This window comes from Pleurodeles waltl, chromosome 3_1, assembly GCF_031143425.1.
Source record: "Pleurodeles waltl isolate 20211129_DDA chromosome 3_1, aPleWal1.hap1.20221129, whole genome shotgun sequence".
Classification (NCBI taxonomy): domain Eukaryota; kingdom Metazoa; phylum Chordata; class Amphibia; order Caudata; family Salamandridae; genus Pleurodeles; species Pleurodeles waltl.
This window is the reverse complement of record NC_090440.1, coordinates 539,465,512-539,487,317: the sequence shown is the minus strand read 5'-3', so window position 1 is coordinate 539,487,317 and position 21,806 is coordinate 539,465,512. Positions and strand designations below refer to the sequence as shown.

Sequence of the window (21,806 nt, the reverse complement as noted above, 5' to 3'; positions counted from 1 at the left end):
CACCTCCTACCAAGCAAAAGCAAACAGCTGTGTCCCAAGGTTGGGCACTGCAGGACATAGCAGGAGCCGGCCCTGGGGGTGGCAGTCCACAGGGACATCATTGGCTCCTCGAGGGGAGCTGCATGGCCCCCCTCCAACTGTGAATTTAGCCCTGGGGAGATGGCGGTGCCCAAAGCTCCAGGGGTTTGAAACAGACCCCCCCTCATTCTTTTATCGAAGCCCTGGGGACTGCCACCTCCCCGGGCTTCAATAAAAGCTCAGCCCCCCTGCATTGTTTTAGGTTAAAGCCCTCTGTATTTAACTGGAGCCCCGGGGAGGTGGCGATCCCCAGGGCTGTGCGCCCCCCCTGCATTCTAAGCCCCGGGGAGGTGGTGTTCCCTGGGGCTGCGAGGGGCCCGTGTGCCCTCCACATTATATTTCAGTACAGCCCAGGGTAGGTCGGAGTCCCCAGGTCTGTGGAGGGGAGGGCACACAGCCCTCCCCAAAGCACCCCCGCAAATTAGAAATGATAAGCCCCAGGGAGGTGGCGGTCCCCTGGGCACTGAAAAGCCCAAGAGGGTGGCACCATGCGCCCCCCTCCTTATTTCTTATTTTTTGCTTTGCCCCCGGGACCTGGCCAGCCTCGGGGGGTTTAAAAACAAAACAAAGAACATGGGAGCCCCTTTTTTTGCCGCAAATTCGCTGCAAACATTTTTTATTTTTTTTTAAATATGCTTTTTTTCCCCTGCCGGGGTCCGAATAGGACCCCATACACTAGAGCTAAGGGGTCAGGGTGTCTTTACCCTGGCCCCTTTTCTTTTTTTCACACTTTTTTTTTAGGGACTGTACTGAAGCAGTCCCCCAAGATGGCTGCCAACACTTTCTGTTTCAAGTGTTGGCAGCCAATCAGAGCTGTGCATTTCCCTGCACGAGCTCATCACTATTCGCGAAGTCATCGTGGGCTGAAATAAACAGATGTGGATTTCCTTAAATTTCTCAAAAACGACTGAACCAATTTACCCTAAATAAGCAAAAGTGTAATTTGCGTACCGAAAGCTAGCTTTCCCCAAATTTGTTGTAATTCCATCCGGTGGTTCTGGCTGTAGTCATGTCTAAAGGTCGTTTGGGAATTAACATGAGAAATGTAACTGTTTCTCTGCCCCTGCTTGACGGATCAACCCGAAACTAGAATCATCCGTACACTGTTTTGGAAAAATGTAGTGAATGTTTGTCAAAAGGTACCAAAGATATAGGCAAGCCAAAAAAACGCTTTTTCTATGGAAACATGGTTGTAACTACAGTGACACCTAGTGCCTGGTCAGGGCTCAACGTTGACTGGGGCACATGAACATGTGCAGCAGTGCCACCCAGTGTTCACTGAAAGTCTGACATTGTTGGAGGACAGCAGTGACGCCTGCTCAGGGGACATGCACTAAAGAGAGGCCCATATCGTCTTATGTGACCAGAGGTCACCCTCTAGAGATGTCAGAATAGACACTTACGCTTTGAAGGGACACTAAAGTTTCCGGGGAGCTGGGCAGGCTGGCCCTGCTGCTGCGGGTCTGGCCTGCTACCTCTCCTACCCGCCACCATGTTGCTTATGGATGGAGTTCTGATGCGGGCCGTCAGAATTATTGTCATATTTAATTGTACCTGCTGTTCGGCTCATTAGAGTACAGTGCAGGAGGACACGCCGCTCACACCCGCCGCTGACACATTTTCATAAGACAATTAGACGTAATGAATAGGGGTTAATGCTGGAGTTATGGCTGTGCTCGTATTATTCATGGGCCGCTCAGACGGCAGGCGTGCGGCGCCCCCCTCGGGCTCCGCGTTCACCGAAAGCGGTCACTCAGCAGTACAGAGACGTATACGCACAATTTGCATTCAATTAAAGTCGGGCGTAATTGGCATTAAGACAAAATGCCCCAAATAAAAATACACTCGATACAAATGCCTTTGATGATTTTTTTTTTAACCCTATCGATCTTTGAGAAACCTGTTCAAAGGAGCAAGATTAAAGATCCCTTTAATATAACCCGCCACGTGGGTACGAGTTACAAAAGGGCCTTCTGTCTGCATCAGCAAATAAGTGATGCCTCGCCATTAATATTCAATAATATCCAGTGCGAGTAATTAACTTATGATCTATAAAACGGCATCCCACACTGGCAATAATGAGACATCAGAAGCAGTGCCGATTAATTAATGGTGCACGAGAGCCTGTCTCACACTAGCAATAAGAGACGTCATAAACAGCCTAGATTAACTGATGGTATCTTTGTACCATCTCTCACTCGTACTAAGGAACATAGCATGAGCCCATGAACTTATGCCATCCAAGTTGTCATGTATGTGTGCGTATGGTGTTTGTAGAGCACCAATCCAAGACACAGTCGGCGTGTGATTGGAGGGTAGAGGGTGTCTAACACCAAATGTGGATTGTAAGTGCATCATAATGTGGTGTTCTTTAAAACGAGGTGTCTTCAACTCCTTAAATCACAGCAAGGTTGCGGCAATCCTGATAGATTCGGGGATGTCGTTCCATGCATGACCTGTCCTCATACACTGGTAGTAAATGAATAGACTTCATTTGTTGTCTCACATGGCAAATGACATACTAGAGTGGTTTACACCTATTTGCTTTGCGAATGTGCGTCTTATGAACGATGTCGTCTTCCGCTGGTTAAACGCCAGTAGGTGCAGCAGTGATATCACGTATGCTATGTGAGATGTAATGTTATGTTTGTTGATCATCACTGCGAGTGGTGGGTGTAGTGTGTCCTTTCAGCATGTGTCTGGCATACAAGCAGCTCTTGCATTGGCTCGCAGTGATCTGCTTTGTAATGGTGGCTGGTAAAATGGGTAATATTCTATCAGGTTGACTAATAACAGATTATGTTAGGGAAACGATTATTACACTATGTGAGAGTCTAATCCCTTTTGTTTATATTATCACTACGAATGTTATATGTTACAATGTGTCTCGAGAGGCTAGGTATAAGTGAAGAGAGTGAAAAGAGACCACCCTTCGGTGGTGTCAAGGATTCAATGAGGTGGTGTTACATCAGATGGCATACCTGACAAGGTAGGTAGATGCAAACTCAGGCTGGTAATTCCCCATTATTTTGAGTCCACAGCAGTTCTTACGGATTGAGGTGAGTCTTCAACTCTTTAGGTAGGCATGCATTGCAATGCTATTTTCATTCTGTGGAAATGTACAGAATAAGCCACTCCTCATCGGAAAGGTCTTTTAATGACATGTTAAACGATGATTCGAGTGGCGATAGCTGGCAAAAAATGCGTTATGTCCTCATTCATCTTCCACTTACAAGTTATTACTGGGTTGAGTAATACCCTTCTGTGCAGCTCTGAAGAACTAGTCCCTCACGGTGAATCACCATAAATCAGTGTGCTGCCAGTGCAACTTACAAAGGCGACCGACAGGGAATCCTCAATCCAAGGTCTCTGGAATGGGGCTTCTTGCACTAGCAGCCTGTATGTTATGCTGTGTTAAATAAACTTATATACATTTCTTAGGCTGCTTTAAGGCATAAGACACAGAACAGTGAAAATCTGCCCAATAATATTGTAGTCCAAGACATTCTTAAAGCCCGCTGTTTAAAAAAAGTTAAAAAAGAACAGATGATGGACAGAACGCTGAACAATGTAAAAAACTCACCCCCAGTCAGAGATCTGGGCCTAAATCCATTGTTTTTTTGCTCACCATGCCACCTCAGTTTGGACCCAGCCATATACACATCAGTCCCTATGAGAACAGCCCAGCCCATACTGCTGATGTGGGTCCCATGCTCGCCATACCACTGGATTCACGCTAGCCTGGCTGATGAGGGTTGGTTCCCCGAAACCGATCCCAGGATGCTTGTTTACGGTCCAAGGAGGATCTGGCCTGGCAGTTTGGGCTAGACTGTTCTCATGGGGAGCAGAGTCAAGACTAATTTGCATATAGTTGTATCCCAACTGGAATCATGTGGCGAGCAAAAAAAAACAATGGATTTAGGTCCAGTTCTGTGACTAGGGGTGAATGTTTGACATTGTTCAGCATTCCGTCCATTGTCTATTCTTTTTGCCTATGTCGCCTAAAGTGGGAAGGGTTTACCCAGGTGTGGGTCCTGGGGTCGCTATGCCAGTGGATTCAAGCTAGCCTGGCTGATGAGGGATGATACCCTGAAACTGGTCCCAGGCTGCTTTTTTCCTGTCCAGGAAGTACCTGGCCTGTCAGTCTGGGCTGGACTGTTCCCATGAGGAGCAGGGTCAAGACTGATTTCCATATGGCTGGGTCAAAAATGGAATGGCATGGCAAGCAAAAAGATGATGGATTGAGGCCCTGAGCTGTACCTGAGGGTAAATGTTCAATATTGTTCAGATATCCGTCCATCATCTGTTCTTTTTGCATTTGTTACCCTAACTGGGAAGGGTATGCCCAGACGTGGGTCTCCTGCTCGCTGTGCCAACAGATTCAAGCTAGCCTGGCTGATGAGGGGTGATACCAGGAAACCAGTCCCAGGATGCTTGTTTCCGGTCCTGGAAGTACCTGGCCTGGCCGTTCGGGGTCAATTGTTCCCATGGGAGCAAGGTCAAGACTGATTTGCATATGACTGTGCGTCCAAACTAGAATGGTGAGATCTCTGACTCAGGGTGAATGTTCAACATTGTTCAGCATTCTGTCTTTCATCTGTTCTTTTTGCTTTAATAAAATGTTGACACTCCTTTGACAGCTTGTTGCCGAGTTTGGCGCTTGACTCTCTGTAGTCAGTCTTCCTTTGAACCCTTTCTTAATTTTGGGAACAATAAGTTTGATGCAGCCAGAATGCAAGGCTCTTGTGAGCTTGTACCTCATAAAGGCTGTTTTAGAGCTGTTGTGTTCCTATGTATCATACTGTGTTGTGGGTCATAAGCAACACCTTCCAGTGAATTCACTATTTTCCCAGTGATCACTCCAAAGCTTTCTTTGCACAACAGGTACAGTTTCTTCTTTAGGGAAGACTTTGCTCTGACGGCTCAATTCTGTAACATCTGGCGTCTGTACATCTCTTTGGCAGGCATGTCATTGTACAACACTTTATTACAATCCAACCATGACAAGCCAATGTCCAAACTGGGACTGACCGTGTGTGGAGTTCAGAAACATCATAGATGTTGCAAGAAAACATTAGTAGCAAATTTCAGCCCTTGTCCACCTCTGATCTTTTTGTTAATAGAGAGCCCAAGGTCATGGTGGATCCCAAAGTTTTTATGGTCATGACTATTGTGGTAGGTTGACCCAGCATATTTGACCAAGCATAAATAACCTACGTGGTTACAAAAACTCCTAACCATAGTTGAGCTATTAAAGGCCTATTTAATACCCCTCTTTAATAACTCTGCCTGAGAAACCGCCTGGGGATGTTGCTAAGGTAAACCTAGTGTTCCTTTCCCCGTATTGCTGCACAACTAGAGGGTGTCCTCTATGTGCTTCTCATCGATCAGGGACACTTCCACCATGTGTGTGTGAACCACCCAAGCCAGGGGAACATGCAACAAAGGGGTGCTCCGGCTGAGAAAGCAAAAGCCTCACTTTGATTTAATATGAATATTCTCCTAGGAAAGATGTCACCCACGCATTGACAACTTCAGTGTAAGCTTTCCCAGGTGGAGATTCGTTTGTAAATTTAAGATTGATAACCTTGAATTAATCACCACCTCAAAAATATATTACTGACTATTTTTTGTAATATTCATGTTAGTATTATTCCAGAGAGCTAGACACGTTTTATTTCATTTTAGTTCTGTTACAAAATAATATAAACATATTTATTGAAATAGATTTCCATTAGTACTTCAGAACACACAATAGCTTTTCACTTATTTGGTCCACATTTCTTTGAAAGGCACAGCAGTATATTATTATTACTATGCATGGGCCAAATGCATATATTTAAACTTCTCTAGTGCATGTTTATAAAAAAGAAAGCTTCTTTCCTTTTAGTTTCATTATAAAGGTGCCTCCACATCGTTTTGACGTTTCGCCTCTGCATATTTTGGCATTCATGTTCATAGCAGAATTGGACCTGTTAATGTGTCAGTTCTCAAATGTTTCAGATCACGTGATTTTTCATTGGTTTTACTAGTGTTTTCATAAGTGCGTCATCTTGTTTTCTTTTTGCCTTGAATAATTATATGTTCATATTTGTTTTTCTTACTTGTCAGTGCCTCTTTAGGAATTGCAGTTGTTTCTGTTTAGTTATCACTTGGCAAAGGAACCACGAAACTGTATCTAATGTAGCTATTTCCACATTTATGAAATGAGCTTACGTTCGTGACTAATGCATACGTAAATGTATTAATTTCTTAGTTTGAAATAGACTCACCACATTCCAAAAATGAGTCCTTAACAGCTGTCCCATGACATGAATATATAACCTTATTTAACGTGAACCCCCAGCTTTACAGTCCAGACCAACAAATGTCTCTTTAGCTCAAAACCCCAATGCATGAGGAACGATCCCTTTAAGCAGGGGCAGATTATTGAACTACAGGCCAGGTCTCTACGTTTTCTTCAATGTCCATTTGTGACGTCATTAATATACAGTCGTTTATAGAACAAAACATACTCAGCCCTACACATGTTACAAGAGCCCGCATTCACATGCAATCCTTTGTGTTCATAAAGGGCGCGTGGCACAGGGGCCAGGGCAGCACTTTTGAAGCCCGGCTGCAGGCTGCTGTGGTCCCATGCTCTCGTACCGTTTGCTTCTTGGTAAACATGTGGGCGTTATTGTCAGTGCTTGCGCTTTTTGTCTTCTCTTGCAGACGTGAAACCCTCCAACATGCTGGTGGACACCAGGGGACAGGTGAAACTATGTGATTTCGGAGTCAGCACACAGGTACTCTACGACTTTGCATTTATGTTCTGTCTTCTTTCTTCTCTAATAATCGAGGGGGGAGGGGACGGGGTGCTAGGCGAGGGGTCAGAAAGGGGCAGGTGGAACCCAGCCCTTTTATTCACCTGTCGTCAGCAGAGACCGCCAGCTTACTTTCCATACCGACCATTCTCCTGGGCGCAGAACAGAATGGCTGTTCGCTCGATGCCAGCAGAAAGCGCTTATATTGTAATTACTACCCACAAATAGAAGGCCTCATTGGTATGCAGCTGCACCGGGAAAGTACTTTGGCCGAACAAAAGTGAGGGCAGCAGTATGGCTGAGGGGGAGTCTCGCCTGGGGATCCCAACTGGCGTGCACAAAAAATTATTACAAAATAAAAATGAATATCTGGCGCAACAATGGCTGTGAGGCCTCTGCAAAGCACAGCACAAATTGTAATTAATTTCCATTTGGAGGCGTCCCGGCGGACTCTGACCCCGGAGCTTTATGCTGTGTCGATTTGAATTTCAGACCCTTCCTTTGCTGCCAAACACAAGTCCCAAAGACAAGGTCAGCGTCGCGTTCAGAGTTGTCAAAATCTGTCGCTCTCCTAGGATCGCCGTGGAGTTTGGCCCTCCCCGTGGCACGCGTCATCCATGATCGAAGCAGGCAGAGGATCCAACAGCGCCAGTGCTCCCTTGTGAAGATTTTCGCCACAGTAGATCCCCCCACAACGCCTAGACTTCAGAGTAGGAGGGCACGTGGAACACGCCCATTTAGAAAGAGTTGTCGCCAAGCGCTTGCCACATTGTGGTTTTGCAGTGTCTTGAATCCAGGTCAATTCAGACATGTTCACAAGTTCTCTGATTTCTTAGTAAGTTAGGAGTACTAGATGTCCAAGCTCACAGACCCGTCGTCCACCCGGTGTATTATATTTTCTCGGCAATCAGTTATTTTGAAGGGCCCACAGAATTGCATTATTTTTGAGAATTTTTTATGGCTTCTCTTACCTACACTGAAGCTGACACCCGTTGATGTAATTCGAGCTGTCTGATCTGTCAAGGCAATGGTCTCACCGGCCTGCTGGCCTTAAAGCATGCCTTTGAAACACCTCCCCATCTTCAGGTCCCAATTTCCAAGTCCATTTCACGACAGTGTTCTCACAGTCCATTTAATTTCATTTTTACTAAGTACTGCTCTATTACAGAAACAGACACAACAGAGTGTGATCTGCAAAGATAGAAATGATCCTTGCCACAGTTAGGATAGTTGTAACCACCAGGGTAGAACTAGGCCAAATTTTCAGAATTTCCATGTCAGGCTTTTCCCAGATCTTATAGCTGTAGGAACCATTTTACAGGCGCATAGGTGAGATCACATGTTTTTCCTATTTAGCAGGGTACTGGGTAGGGGTCAAAAGCCTCCTTGAATCTCCTGGCTAGCTTGGTCAAATAGTCAAGGCTTTGCTCAAAGGAGGTTGGTTTGAAGGCTGAGCCAGACATAGCAAATGTAATTGATTATCACATACATGAAAATGTCAGTGCTTTAAGGGTTATTTCTTCAACAATAAGTATTTGTTTTGTGCGGTATTATCTGTGGTTCCTGTATACGCCTGAGAATGACCAGAGAAATTAGGGTGTGACCTGATTAGACTAGGGCACGTATGAATGAATGAAGCTTGGGCGACTAGAGAGGACTGCTTCTTTTAGCATTGTATCCCACGATATAAGATCATAAGTAGACCCCTACTAGTCTATTACGTGTCCCTTCGGAATGGATGGCGCAACCATACGAAATGAGGGAAAGTCGATGGTTTCTTGGCTGACCTTGAAACATTTGAAGGATTGAGGGTTCTTTTGATTTTCCAGAATGATGTTTGATCTGTGTTTTTTTAGGCTAATGATGATTTTGCCATATATCAGAAGATTGTCCAAAAGCTAGCACCCTGAGAGAGGCTTTAGAATTTTTTTGTCAGTACCAAGATTAACAGGTCGACAAGGTGCATTTCTCCCTTAGTAGATGCCTTTTGTGTGAGAGGAGGATGCTTCTTTACTTTGCAGTGCTGGAATTGAAGAAGTAACAGGCAGTAAGTGTTTTTGGATGGTCAAAAAGTGTTGTGCACTTTATTTTTCTTATGACATTGAGTAAAGCTTTTTGGAGGAAAATCCAATTCACAGGCTTACACCTGGACCGAGCAGCAGCAATTGGTTTGAGTTGGACTGGAGCAGGCTGTTAAATTCAACTCCTGTGACAGAAATAAAAAATGAAACATTTTTTGAGAGTTTCTGCTTTGGTAGTGTCACAAGCTTCTTCAAACACATTCGGTAGAAGGCTGACTAGCAAGATGCTATTTGCAATCCGGATTCATGCTACAAAGAAGAGCAAACAAAAGGCAAGATGCACCAAGGATAGAGTCTAGCAGATGGTTCTGAACCATTTTAATGTAACATTCAATACAACAATCATAGTGATTTAATAAAAGGGCAATTTCATTTACTGCACACTATTCCCATATATTTCAGAGAGCGGCAAGGACTCCAACCATAAGTGGCCCCTTCCTGCAGAAGAAATACTTTCCCCCAAATACCCAGAGCAAATAAGCCATACAGGCAACCATCTTGTAAGGGGACAGAGAGGAGGGTACTCTGTCGAAGATGGTAAAGCTCCACTTTGGGGCCCTACTTCTCCCACCAGCAGCATTGGACCTGGCATCACAGTGATCCCTTTGATTCAGGATCACCCAATAGACAAAAAAGGGGACCTTTAGGTTGAAAAAAGAAAATGTAGAGCAGGACAACTATGGCCAAGCCCTGGGCACCTGAAATAGATGTGCATGCTATGTAATGTAATGTTAGTTGTATTTGTAGAGCGCCTACTTGTCACCCGTGAGGGTATCAGGCGCTGAATGAATCTAAATGGCAAACCTTTACATGGTTGTGGTTTTTGTGAAAAATTGTCAAGGCTCTGATTGCTCATAAACCTTCATCGAGCAAAGTCTATTGGAAAAGTAAGTGTGGCAGAGCTGTGGAATCTGGTGTTCAGCTGGAGAGACTTGTGTATTCTAAAGGCAGCAATCTGACTAGTTCCTTCTAGTCCCTCTGTCCATCCTATTACCCATGAGCACTCTGAAGCACCTGCACAGTTCTCCAGCAGCTGCAGAAAATGGTTTTAGAAAAGTATAGTTTCCCCCAGTAGAGGTTGGAAAGCTCATGGTGAGACCCCTGCCATGTGGCGTATGACCCGAATCAGAAAGTTGGCGTCATTCCCTGTCAGTCGTGAACAGGTTGTGCAGTCTTGGTCTTATTCATTTCATCCTGATACTTGAAGTTTTTCTTTTGTCATTCAAAATTCAAGGCTAAAGGTTCCAAAATGGACAGGGGAAAAACAGGATTAGATGAACAACACATGCCTGGTATGTAACAACGTGTCCTCTATCGTCGGTGAGAGTGGGAGTAGTTTTATGTCAGAATATGTAACACAAAATTATCCAGATGTGTCCAGAATATTGGGTACTGTAATTTGGTCAAGGTAAGTATATACCAATAATTATAGAATTACTCTTCTTAACTCCTTTTCTGTGCACCTTGATGATGTATACATATGTATCACCAAGTTAACTAGTTAAATAAAGTAAATCTGTACTTACCTATGCATACATACCGTTACAGAATTATAGACTTTTTTTTTTTTTTTTGTTGTTGCCATTTTGAGTATTTTCAGTAGTCATTGTTACACATTCCTTTGTTCCATCTATGTCATCATGAGCTTATATAACATTCTGTTTTTATAACTGTTCATTTACACGGAAATCAGCTCTTTGCAAACATATATGACTCATATCCATAAACACTGGCTATTATGCTCTACAGCAATATGTGAAACCTCTACCAGGGTTCCAAAGTACTTGATGTCATGCCCTTGGATGGGGGCTGCCTACTATCCAGAGCACACCCATGCCATTTCTAACCATACTGGAAAATAATGTCTATGTTACCAAGGTATAACTCTTCAAACTGAGTAACCATATCCTCATAGTGTGCGATCTCTAGAGACTTTGTGGTAACACATGAGCACCAACTGCTCGATTGTCCCCGCTGAGCTGGCAGACGTAAATTCTAACATTCAAGCACAAGTGTCTTCCAGGGGGATGCCCCAGCCATAATGTTAGAGTCCTACTCAGGTCCCTCCTCAATTCTGGTCTCTGCATGGGCGTCGCCCGGGAGGGCAATAGCCTCCCTCTCATCCATGATTTCAGCCCAGAGGTGTGCTATAGGCTGGCGTCAGAGCCCCTGGGATTCTTCTCTCCTCAAAGTCCTCTCCTCCACCCTTGCCCAGCGTGTGACTTTGTGTATCCATGTAGTTAGCCGGGTAACCTCAGGTGTTTTCCAGGCCATCGCTATCCTACGCCGCGCCAAAACTAGAAGCAAATCTATTAATCTGTTCCCTACCTTTTTAGGGGGTGTCCTGACCAACAGGCCCAATAAGCAGACCTCTAGGGTCACAGCCAAGGGCCTATGAGGTTATGGTGCGCAATTACTTCAGCCCAGTAAAATCCTAGGGTAGGGCATCCCCAAACCATGTGTCCAAAATCTGCATCCTGGGCTTGGCATCTAGGGCAGGCCTGGGACTCCCCTCCGTATATGGACTGACGTCTATGAGGGGTAAGATACGTCCTGGGTGTGAGACAGTTTAAGCCATGCGTTCCGAGAAACACTGGGCACATATGCAACTATCCGTTCCCACTCAATGTCCGTCAGCTCCCTGCCCATATTTGCCCCCAGTCGAGCCTTCAGGGAATGTAGTGGCCTACCCGTCGTTCCATTCAATGCCTTGTCACTAAGTGGGATCCTCCAGCTATCCAGAGCATTGTCTGGAGTACAGCATGGGTGGGAGGTTCCTCCGTCCCCTCCCCCCATATGTCTCGTACAGCTCGGGCCACTGCTTCGTCCCTCAAAAATTGACCCCATGGGAGGCCCGTCCGGTCCGAGAGCTCTGCAGAAGAGGACCACTCACCCTGGGCATAAGTCGCCTACGGAAATCAACCTGCCTCCATCCAAGGAAGCATTTGTCTCTGTGTAAAGCAGTGAGGGGGTTCACTAAGTGGGAGTCCCTCCAATGGAATCTCAGCGGCATAGGGGAGTCAGGGTCCTAGTGCGCCTAAGCGCTCTACACCAGGCCTTGTAGGCCGCGCCCATGAGAACCCCATCTTGCGGGGACAAGAGTCTGCCGAAACAAACCAGCCACCAACTTGTCTGTGTGCTGTCCGGCACCATCCCAGTGCAGTTCTATCAACCCATGATTACTCAGCCACCACGCCAGCCATTGCAGCTGTGCCGCTATATAATAGAGCTTGAAGTCTGGAACCCCTACCCCTCCCGCCTCCAGACATTGGTGGAGAGTGGCCAGTGCAACCCTGTGGCGCCCACCGTTCCATATTAAGTCTCTGAGAAGGGTATTCAAGGATCTGAACCAGTGTACCTGAACAGTTACCAGCAGGTTATCGAAGAAATATAGAAGTCGCAGGAGCATAATCATCTTGGACAGTGAGATTAGTGCCATACAGGGCAAGTTAAGGGAGCAGCAAAAACCTACACCAGTCTGAAGGGATCGGAAAGTTTTGCCCAGGTTGCCCTCCCAAAGGTCGACTACGTCGTGGTAAATTTGAATCTCAATATATCAGAATGTACTAGGAGTCCATTTAACATCTGCCGGGCAGGTGGGGGGTGAAATACCACCCGCAGCCACCGGGAACACGCACGTCTTCCCCCTGTTAAGGTGTAACCCTGAGTATTTCCCAAAATCTTCCAGTGCCTCAAGCACCCAGGGCAAGTCCTTCTCCCCATCTCTGAAATAGATCAACAGGTCGTCAACGTACAGCAATATGATATGTTCCCGCTCCTCCACTAAATAGCTCTCTACTATGTCCTTCCTACCTGAACCCCTCCGCCAATGGCTCCATGGCCATGGCAAAGAGTAATGGGGAGAGCGGCCACCCCTTTCTGATACCCTTGTGTATGTCATATACGTCGGAGAGCTGCTGCCCAGTTTTGACTCTTGCGGTTGGGGAAGCGTAAAGCAGCCGGAACCATTTAAGCCATGTTTTCTCCTAGTCCCAACCGCCTCATCGTAACTTCTAAGTAGTCTCATCTCACCATGTCAAAAGCCTTCTCGAGGTCTACCGACGCTACTATGGCGTTTGAATTCGTCGGGTGGGGAGAGCCGTATAACACTGTGTATAGTCTGCGGAGATTTTGTGAGGTGTTTTTGGAAGGTATGAACCCGCATTGGCCATCATGGATCAAGTTCTGCATATATGGCAAGAGCCTGTTAGGCAGGACCTTAATTAGAATTTTAAAATCAGTAATAAGCATGGAGAGGGGCCGAAAGTCTTTCACCCCCACATACCGATCAACAGTCTTAGGGTGGGGGACCACCAGAGCCTCCCTCAGCGTCCTAGGGAGAAGACCCCGCTTATACGCTTCTGCATACATTGCTACTAACCGTGGGGCCAAAATATCTACCGTCAGTTTATAATATTCTGGGGGAAGGCCATCTGACCCGCAAGTCTTACCAGTCACCAAGTCTTTAATTGCCAGTTTCACTTCTCCCTCCGTCACCTCTGCACCCAGCAGGGTGCTGGCCACTTCAGTGAGGACCCTCCGTTGCATCCCGGCCAACAGGTCACCCAGCGCATCCGCCAGTGGAGTTGGGGGGGGCGGGATACAGTGCCTGGTAATAGTCATGAAACGCTGCATTTATACTTAGGGGTGCATGTACCAAGGAACAGTCAGGCAGTAATCAGGGTCCCTGCTGTGTGAGGGCAAACAAACCAGGCCAGTAACCGTCCAGCCCAACCTTACTCCTCGTGTACCCTGCGCATGTATCCTGTGTGGTCATGACATCTAAGTTTCTCAAGGACTACAGCCTATTCCTCACGAACATCTGATAAACGGCATATGGCATTAGGGTCACAGCCCTGCTTGTTGTCCAAAGCATGCAGTCCATCTTTGAGACGTAGTAGGTCTCCCTCCAGTGCTCGCTTAATGCCTGTCGTCTGGCCCATATAGTGGCTTCGTACCACCACTTTGGGGCCCCCCCATTCCACCCCTGCTGTGATGCAGATCTCTCATTACAGGAACAGTACTGCGCCACTGTCACGGATAATGTGTCTCTAAAACTGGCATCTTCCAGCGCCGCCGGTTGGAGGCGCCATGTTGGGATAGGGGGTCCGGGCTCTGCCATGTGCAGATGTATCAGAAGCGGGCTGTGGTCCAAGAAATGTACGGCTTAGGTATTCTGAGTGCCTTATCTACCCACAGATCGACCCATTGCATACAAACCTATCTATTTTAGTGTGAACATGGTGGATATGGGAATAATAAGAGTAGTCCCAATGTAGTGGGTGATGCGCAAGCCACACATCCTCCAAGGCCCAGCTAGTCAGCCAGGCGGCCAACCCCGCAGCTTTTCTAATTGAGAGAGCTCCTTGCACCAGTGGGGAAGAACAGCCAAGGTCTGTATCTAGGACCCCATTAAAGTCACCCCCAATGAGGTATGACCCCCCTGGAAAGTCAGCCATGTGTGAGGACAGGGTATGAAGATAAGCCACCTGGTCTTGATTAGGGGCGTACACCGACCCCAACATGATGGGTTTACTTTGTAGGCACCCTTCCACGAAGGCAAACCGCCCCACATCGTCCACCACCACCATTGTTGCTTCCAGTGGCACCCCTGCCCTAACCCATATCAATGTACGCCGGGCATACGCAGAGTATGTAGTCCCAAACAATTGCCCTCTCCAACGCCGGCAGAGACGCTCGGCTTCTGTCTGTGTGAGGTGCGTCTCTTGCAGCATTGCAATGTGTACCCCGCAGAGTTTTAAATATGACAGAATTTTATGCTGTTTAGCAATAGATCCTAGCCCCCGGACATTCCAGGTGATCACAGTACGTGCAGACAACTGTACAGGCATTATGGAACATTACTCGTTTTTCGCTGGTAGCCAGAACTCCCACCAGTCCCACCACCCTCTGCCACGCTCTGCAAATCAATAGGCACTTTCTCACCAGAGGTCACTGAGGACAAAACAAATAAACAAAACCTCAACTTCTCTCCCAAGGACAGTCCAGCAATGGCTGGCCACCCGGACAGTACAGAATAGCCATAATAAGTGACATACGATACCTACTCTACGGAGACGAAGATGCAGGAATAGGTGGGAGTATGAGGCAACAGTTGAGACATCATCTCTTAGTCCGGCCCAACCTTCCAGAAATAAGAACAGCATGTGGAGTCGGCAGCAGCTTCAAACAATTCAGTGAAGTCCATTTAAATGATGTCTTCAGACGATTGTGGCATCACATGTGGGAAATCTTCTGGCGTGCTTGTCCGAGAGTCATAGTCTGACAGGAGGGGGTCTGAATCATGATCCTGACCTTTTCTGGCCCTTATCCCATCCGAAAGTTCAGTCTCTGTTATTGAGGCAGCAGCACAAAGCGCTAGCTTCTTCCTCTCCTCAGACTGGATTGGCGAAGGCTTTGTGAGCCGGGGTTTGCGGGCCTGGCTCCGGGATCATCTCCTTTTCTTATGGCGCTGGGCTGTTGTAGCCACCTCTTTTTGGGATCCAGCTGTGCCCGATCTGTAGTGTTCTAGCCATGTCCATGCATCCTCAGGATCTTGGCAGAAATGTGCAGTCCGGTCCACCATGCGTTTCAGCCAGGACAGAAAGAGGAGTGCATAGGATATCCCTCTTTACTGCCGAAAAGGTGGCCTTCCTGGCCTCCGTAAAGTCTGGGAACAGACTTGCCTGGCCCCCTTCCACTTTGAAGGGTCCAACCGTGCGGGCCCTCTGCAGCAGCAGATCGAGATCCCGGTAATGAAGAAGTTTGGCCACAACTGGCCTAGACGGCCCACCAGGGCGGTGGTCTTGGCGTCGGAACGCGGTGTGCCCTCTCTAGGGCAAAAAAGGGCATGAGGCTATTCTCATCTATAAGAGCACGCAGTCAAGGCTCCAGGAATTCCACCATGATTCTCCCCTCCACTCTTTCCGGCAATCCGACAATGCGGATGTTGTTGCAGCAACTGCGCCCCACGCATCTTCGCCCTTCGTTCCAGGAGGTCCACTCTGTCCACTAAGTGAGATACTTGACGTTTCAATGCCTGATGGGATGGTTGGAGGCTCATGATTGTAGATTCCACATCACGCACTTTATCTGACAGTTTCTGATGCAGCAAACCTAATTCATCAGCGACCTTGCTAATGTCTTGTTGCAGGGTGAGTTTAGAGTCTTCAATAGCCCCCAGTATTTTGTTTAAGGTGTTGCTCATCCCTTCTGGCACAATAGGGGTAGCCGCCCCCCGTTGCCTGGTCATCGTGCGAGTCCAGAGAGGCTTGTCCCATATGGCCTGTACCCTGGGCTTTGATCTTCCCGTGGCAAACACCAGCGGGATTCACCTGATACGTTTGTCGTGCCTCTACTTCAGGAGCCACCATAGGGACCACATGCGAGTCTCCCAGGTCACTTCCAGTTGCCACCCCATCCAGGGCGTCTCAGCGCTACCGCTCCAACACTGTCTCACAGAAACAAGCAGATTCCAACTCTGGTCTTGGGCCCGGCTGGTCCCCGCCAAGTTCACTCTTTCGTATTAGGACAAAGTGAGCTGGTCTAGTCCATCGTGGTACTCTGCGCTCCTCCATCACCCCAGCTGGCACAGGGCTGTCACTGTCCTTACCCTGGTAAATCACGCTGCCCAGCTGCTTAGCCCCGTAGCAGTCCTCTTCGTTGTGGGGCCTCCTGGGCCCTCCAACATGCCGGTCTCCCCTCAGTGCCACTGCCTCTTGCAGCCATGCTGCCCATTTAGGCCAGCGAGCCCAACTCCATCTCTCCCGCGGGAGCGCCCGCAGGTCCTATGGCCTTCCGATGGCCTCATACCGGTGGCCCCACCTCACTCCTCCAGGCCTCTCCGCATCAATGCCAGTGCGCGTCTCTCTACCCCGGGCCCGTCCTCCTTCACTGCAGGTCTTGCGCTGTACAACGGTATCCCGACTGGGGAGACCATGCTGTGCTGGGGTGGAGGATGCTCCCTAGGGCATTCTTGATGTCTCTCACTTTGGCCAGATCTGGGACAACACCACTTGCTGAGAAGGTGTAGCCGAAGAATTGTATCCTGTCGTTTAGGAACTCGCATTTTCTGCGGTGTAGCGTGAGTCCAGAATCCTGGATACGTTGTAGGACACTCTGAAGGCGAGTGTGGTGCTCCGCGATGGTGGGTGCGTGGACAAGGATATCATCGCTGACATTGATTGTTCCGGGCAGGTCAGCCAGCAGTTCCTGTATGACATTTTGGAACACTTCTGCGGCGCTGGATATTCCGAAATTTAGTTGCTTGTACCTTCTTAGCCTGACATGTGTGGAGAATGCCGTGATGTAGCGTGAATCTTTTGCTAGCACCAGCTGGTGGTATCCGGACCGGAGGTCTTGTTTTGAAAACCAGCGGGGTTCGCTGAGTTCACCCAGGATGTCATCAATTGTGGGGGTCAGATGCCTCTCCCGTTTGATGGCGGCATTGGGGAGGAGCATGTCCACGTATATGCGAACTTCCCCTGGTTGTTTGGGTTTGCGCGCTACCACAATGGGTGAAACCGCGGTGTGGATCCGGATAGCTTTTCGATAATGCCTGCCTTCTCGAGGTGGTCAAGTTCTCTTTCCACTTGGGGCCGGAGGTGGAGCGCGACTTGCCGGTGGCGGAGGGCTACTGGCTTTACCGTTTCATCAATGTGAAGTTTGATCTTGCGGTCTCGGAGGCATCCGATCCCTTCAAACACCCCTTCATACCTGGCTAACAGGTCTGTTATGGACTCTTGGTGAATGCTGAATGCAAACCTAACTATTCCTAGTTCTTCTGCGGATTTACAGCCCAGTAGCATTCCTTGTCCTTCCTCGGTCACGTGGACCTTCGCTGGGACGGATTGCGATCCATGGGTGAGATCGGTTCGAAACACACCTTTCAGGGCTAGTGGTGTGTTCTGCCCATATGCGTAGACCTTCACATTTGCTTTTGTTAGTGTTGGGATTGGTACCATCTGTCGGTGTTCTTCTGCTGCTAGGAGGTTGATGGATGCTCCTGTGTCCACCACTGCAACTGTCTCGTGGGTGCCTATGTGGATCTGGCACTTTGGCAGCTTTGCTTGTCGATGGTTGGTGTGCCTTTACAGTGAAGAGGAAGTGAACAACGTGTACCATGGCTTCGTCATCGTCCATGTCACTCCCATGCTCTGACTTGTTTGATGCAGTATTAACTGATGCATTTCCTGTTCTGGTTCTTTTAGATCTGCAGACTTTTGCGAAATGGTTTATCTTCCCGCAGCTCAAGCATGTTCTGCCTTTCGCCGGGCACTCAGATGGTTTGTGTGGGACCCCACCGCAGTATCCACATTGCCTTGCTTGAAATTTGTTTGGCCGTTGTTTGGGTCTGTTCATGGGTACCGTGATCGCATTGGCCGTTTCTTCCTTTATGGGCCGTTGCAGGGCTGCCTCCATGTGAGATGCGCGGGCGCTTGACAGTTCTTTCGTGCGCCCTATTTTCAGGATGTCCGGTAGAGACCTAAGATGCGCTCTCTGAGCTTCAAGGAGGCACATCCCTGGATGATTTGCCCTCTTACTTCCTCTGTGTCGTCATTGAACCGGCAGGTGCTGGCTAACTCTCTCAGCCTCGTGTGGAAGGCGTCTAGCGACTCCTCTGCTTGTTGTCTGGCTTGCCTGAATATGAACCTCTCATAATCGGTGTTAGCCATTGGTTCGAAGTGCCTGTTTAACGCAGCTATGAGCGTTGTGTGTGTTTTAGGGGTGTCTTCAGCAAGGTTTTTGGATATCTTATATATGTCTTTCCCCCCTAAATGGAGGAGCATGGCACCCTTCTGGTAGTTCTCAACCTTGGTGGCCTCGAAGAAGAGAAGGACTCTGTCCACCCATTCCTTCCATTTTGGGGCCTGTGCGGAAGGGGCTCCTTCGACGATGAATGGCTCTACTGGAGGTATGGCAGACATGTGGCCAGTTGGGCTGGAGGCGAGACAGAGGTGTCAGACTAGCATTCTTCCTGCAGGTACTAGAAATGCCATAAGGTGGTGCTGATAGGCACAACAATATTGACATGGGGAGTGTAGAGGGTGTCTGGTACTCACTGTGGCTTAAATGGCTCCAGTCTGGGAGATGTGGGCGTTGGCTTCATGAGGGCCAGCTGTATTGTTGGGATCCTGTGGTCACGTGTGCCCAGGATCCATGAAGCTCTCCTGTAACAGCACTCCTATGCTTTGGGGTGTTGGTGGTGGGGCTTGGTAGCGTCGTTGCTAAGCGTGCACCTACGCGGCACGAGCACCGTGTAATCAGCGGCCGCCGCTTGATCTTGGACTTGTGCAGCCGAGATTATGCACCCGCCGCATGAGCACCGCGTGGTTTGCAGCTGCTGCGGGGCAAAGAGCACGTTGTGGGGCCGCCTTCCGTCGTCGCCAATGTAATGTCGGGAATCCGTGACGGACTCTGACAGAGCGGCGGAATGGCGCGGTACAAATAATGCACACACAATGATCGTTGCTTAAATGCCGTGTGGTCAGGTGCGGCCCAGGCAGGTCCGAGCGCGGCTTTACGGCTAATCTCCACTCTCTGCGTCGCTCCCTCTGCCGGCCCTGACCACGCCTCCTTTATTTATACCTCCGGGCCGGTGACCTCGGGGCAGACCACAATACTCACAATCAGAGGTAGGCTCTACCTCTTACATCTGGGGATGTCCAAGACGAATGCGCTTGGACTCACCCCCCTTCCGAATGAAGGTGTCGGGTGGCCGGTTGCGTCACTGACCAGCAACTACAGGCGCTTGTGGCCCCTCGGGCCCGACCTCTGGCCTCCAGCCACTCCTCCTGCAGCACTGCGCCTCCCTCGCCCGCAGGTGACAATGGTATATGGGCATCGGAGATGCGCTACAACAAGCGCTTGAATTCTGGACTCCGAACTTCGCCCGCTGCCGCCGAATTTAGGATGAATATAGTGGGCCGGTGCGGAGCAGTGAGATTACACCTGCCATGTTGGATCTTGCGGCCACGCCCCCACAGATTTATAGAAGTTAATATTTTTGCCTCAATATTTTTGTATGAGAATACTCAAATCTCATTATTCTGGTAGTATATGCTGGTAATAAAAGGAGCTAGTTGGACTTGAAAATATTTGAGAATAGATTTTTAGACCAATCTCGTGACTATGCATTGGATTTAGACTCTCACTGCCAGTTATGTACAGATAGATGAGGAGAAGTGAATGGAAAGATATATGTTCTCAGTGCAGGAAGCATGTTTCGCCATCATAAGTACCAATGAGTCCTACATTTTTGAGCAACCTGTCTAATCCAAGGGAAGATAATATGTAGATAACTACAACAGCGAGTGCATAGTCTGGTTACGGTCAGAAGTTGACAAGAGAGGTTGCCATTCAGTTATTATAAAGGGTTAATAATGTATCTTAACTACAGAAATATGCTGGAGCTCGGCAGTAAGATACCAATCAAATGATATTGCAAATCTGTTGCAAATCTTTTGATAGAAATAGAATAAACCATGCTTCCCAGACCATGCTGGATCTCACAGTACCTCTTTTTTAAACAGTACACCGATCCTCTGATCACTATTGTGGTCAGTGCTAATTGTTTGCCATTTGTACTACCTTAAATGGACAGACTCAAATAGGTTAAGCATCTGTGGCCCTGGTCTGGAATAATAATTGGAAGCCCTTGTTATCAACATATCAGCAGCACTGCAAACATTCATCTGTGTCTTATCCCCAAGTACTATTACATGCATGTTGAACAACAGGGGAGAGAACGTGGGCTAGTGGCATAAATCAAACATGAAACCTCAGTTGATGAATATAAACCCAAGATCAACTGCTGAGTTTGGAAATACAGGGATGTTGGAAGTTAACTGTGCAATTATAATCACAAACTACCAAGGATAGCAGGCTCTGCAGCAATATTCCTATGGTCAGTACTGTCGCTGGTGACCTGGCAATCTAGTTTGACCAGATTACAAATCTTCCCCAATCATCACTTGTGTAGATAAGGCCCCCCACAACCCCAGTCCATAATTTTGAAAGCCACCTTATCAAAGCAAAATTGTAAATTCATGGTTGTTTCCATAAAACAGTAGATTGAGTATAAGTCCTCTGTGGTCTTTCGGAGGGAATCAGTGCTACTCCTTCACAGACTGTGTGAAAAAACATACTGATTTGTTTTTCTCTTTCACACCTGAGTCCATATTTATTTCCAGCATGATAATAGTGCCTTAAATAGGCATCGACCCTCCGACTGTCTAGGTCTGGAGGCTCGCAGCTTAATTTAGCTTTGGGAATGTTGACAAGTGAACTAGCTAATGATACTGCATTGAATAGTAATATAATCGTTCTTTTTTTTCTTCTAGCTGGTGAATTCCATTGCCAAAACCTACGTGGGAACAAATGCTTACATGGCGGTGAGTAACTGAATGACAGATCTGACTTGTCTGTGACACACATATGTGACGGAGCTTTCCATGCTGCACAAGAAACTAGGGGAAGGGTAACTGGGGCTTTAGAAGAGCTACTTTAGTAGCTCAGTAGATAGGTGTTATGGCTTTCAGTTAAAACTGATCATAACAAATAACGCTTAACCAAAGTGAGTATTTGCTTTTCAATGGGACCTGGAAAACTAGTTCTTTTGGTACAGTAAAACTGGTTTAGTGCCCAAAGCAGTATAAGCGCAGCCCCTGTGTCTAAGCACTTCATTCCAGCTATGTTCCTCTTGGGGCCCATGTGGGCCCTCAGAAGCTATTTTCACTCCCAACTCTGCCATTTTGATTGTGCGGCTCGCCTCGTGTTGCGTTAGCTCACTGCTTTATGCTCACTGCTGCGCGGTGACCAGCAGGTCTCCATGCGCTGGGTC

The 21,806-nt window shown here is 47.8% G+C and overlaps 1 protein-coding gene across 1 annotated transcript in view; it reads left to right on the top strand.

Moving 5' to 3' along the window:
- Positions 1 to 21,806, top strand: part of MAP2K5 (mitogen-activated protein kinase kinase 5) — a 1,242,853-nt gene that overhangs the window by 607,440 nt on the left and 613,607 nt on the right. The window contains exons 14-15 of the mRNA XM_069222863.1: positions 6,793 to 6,866; positions 21,307 to 21,357. Of these exons, the coding sequence (XP_069078964.1) occupies positions 6,793 to 6,866; positions 21,307 to 21,357 (125 nt within the window). The remainder of the gene's footprint in view (positions 1 to 6,792; positions 6,867 to 21,306; positions 21,358 to 21,806) is intronic.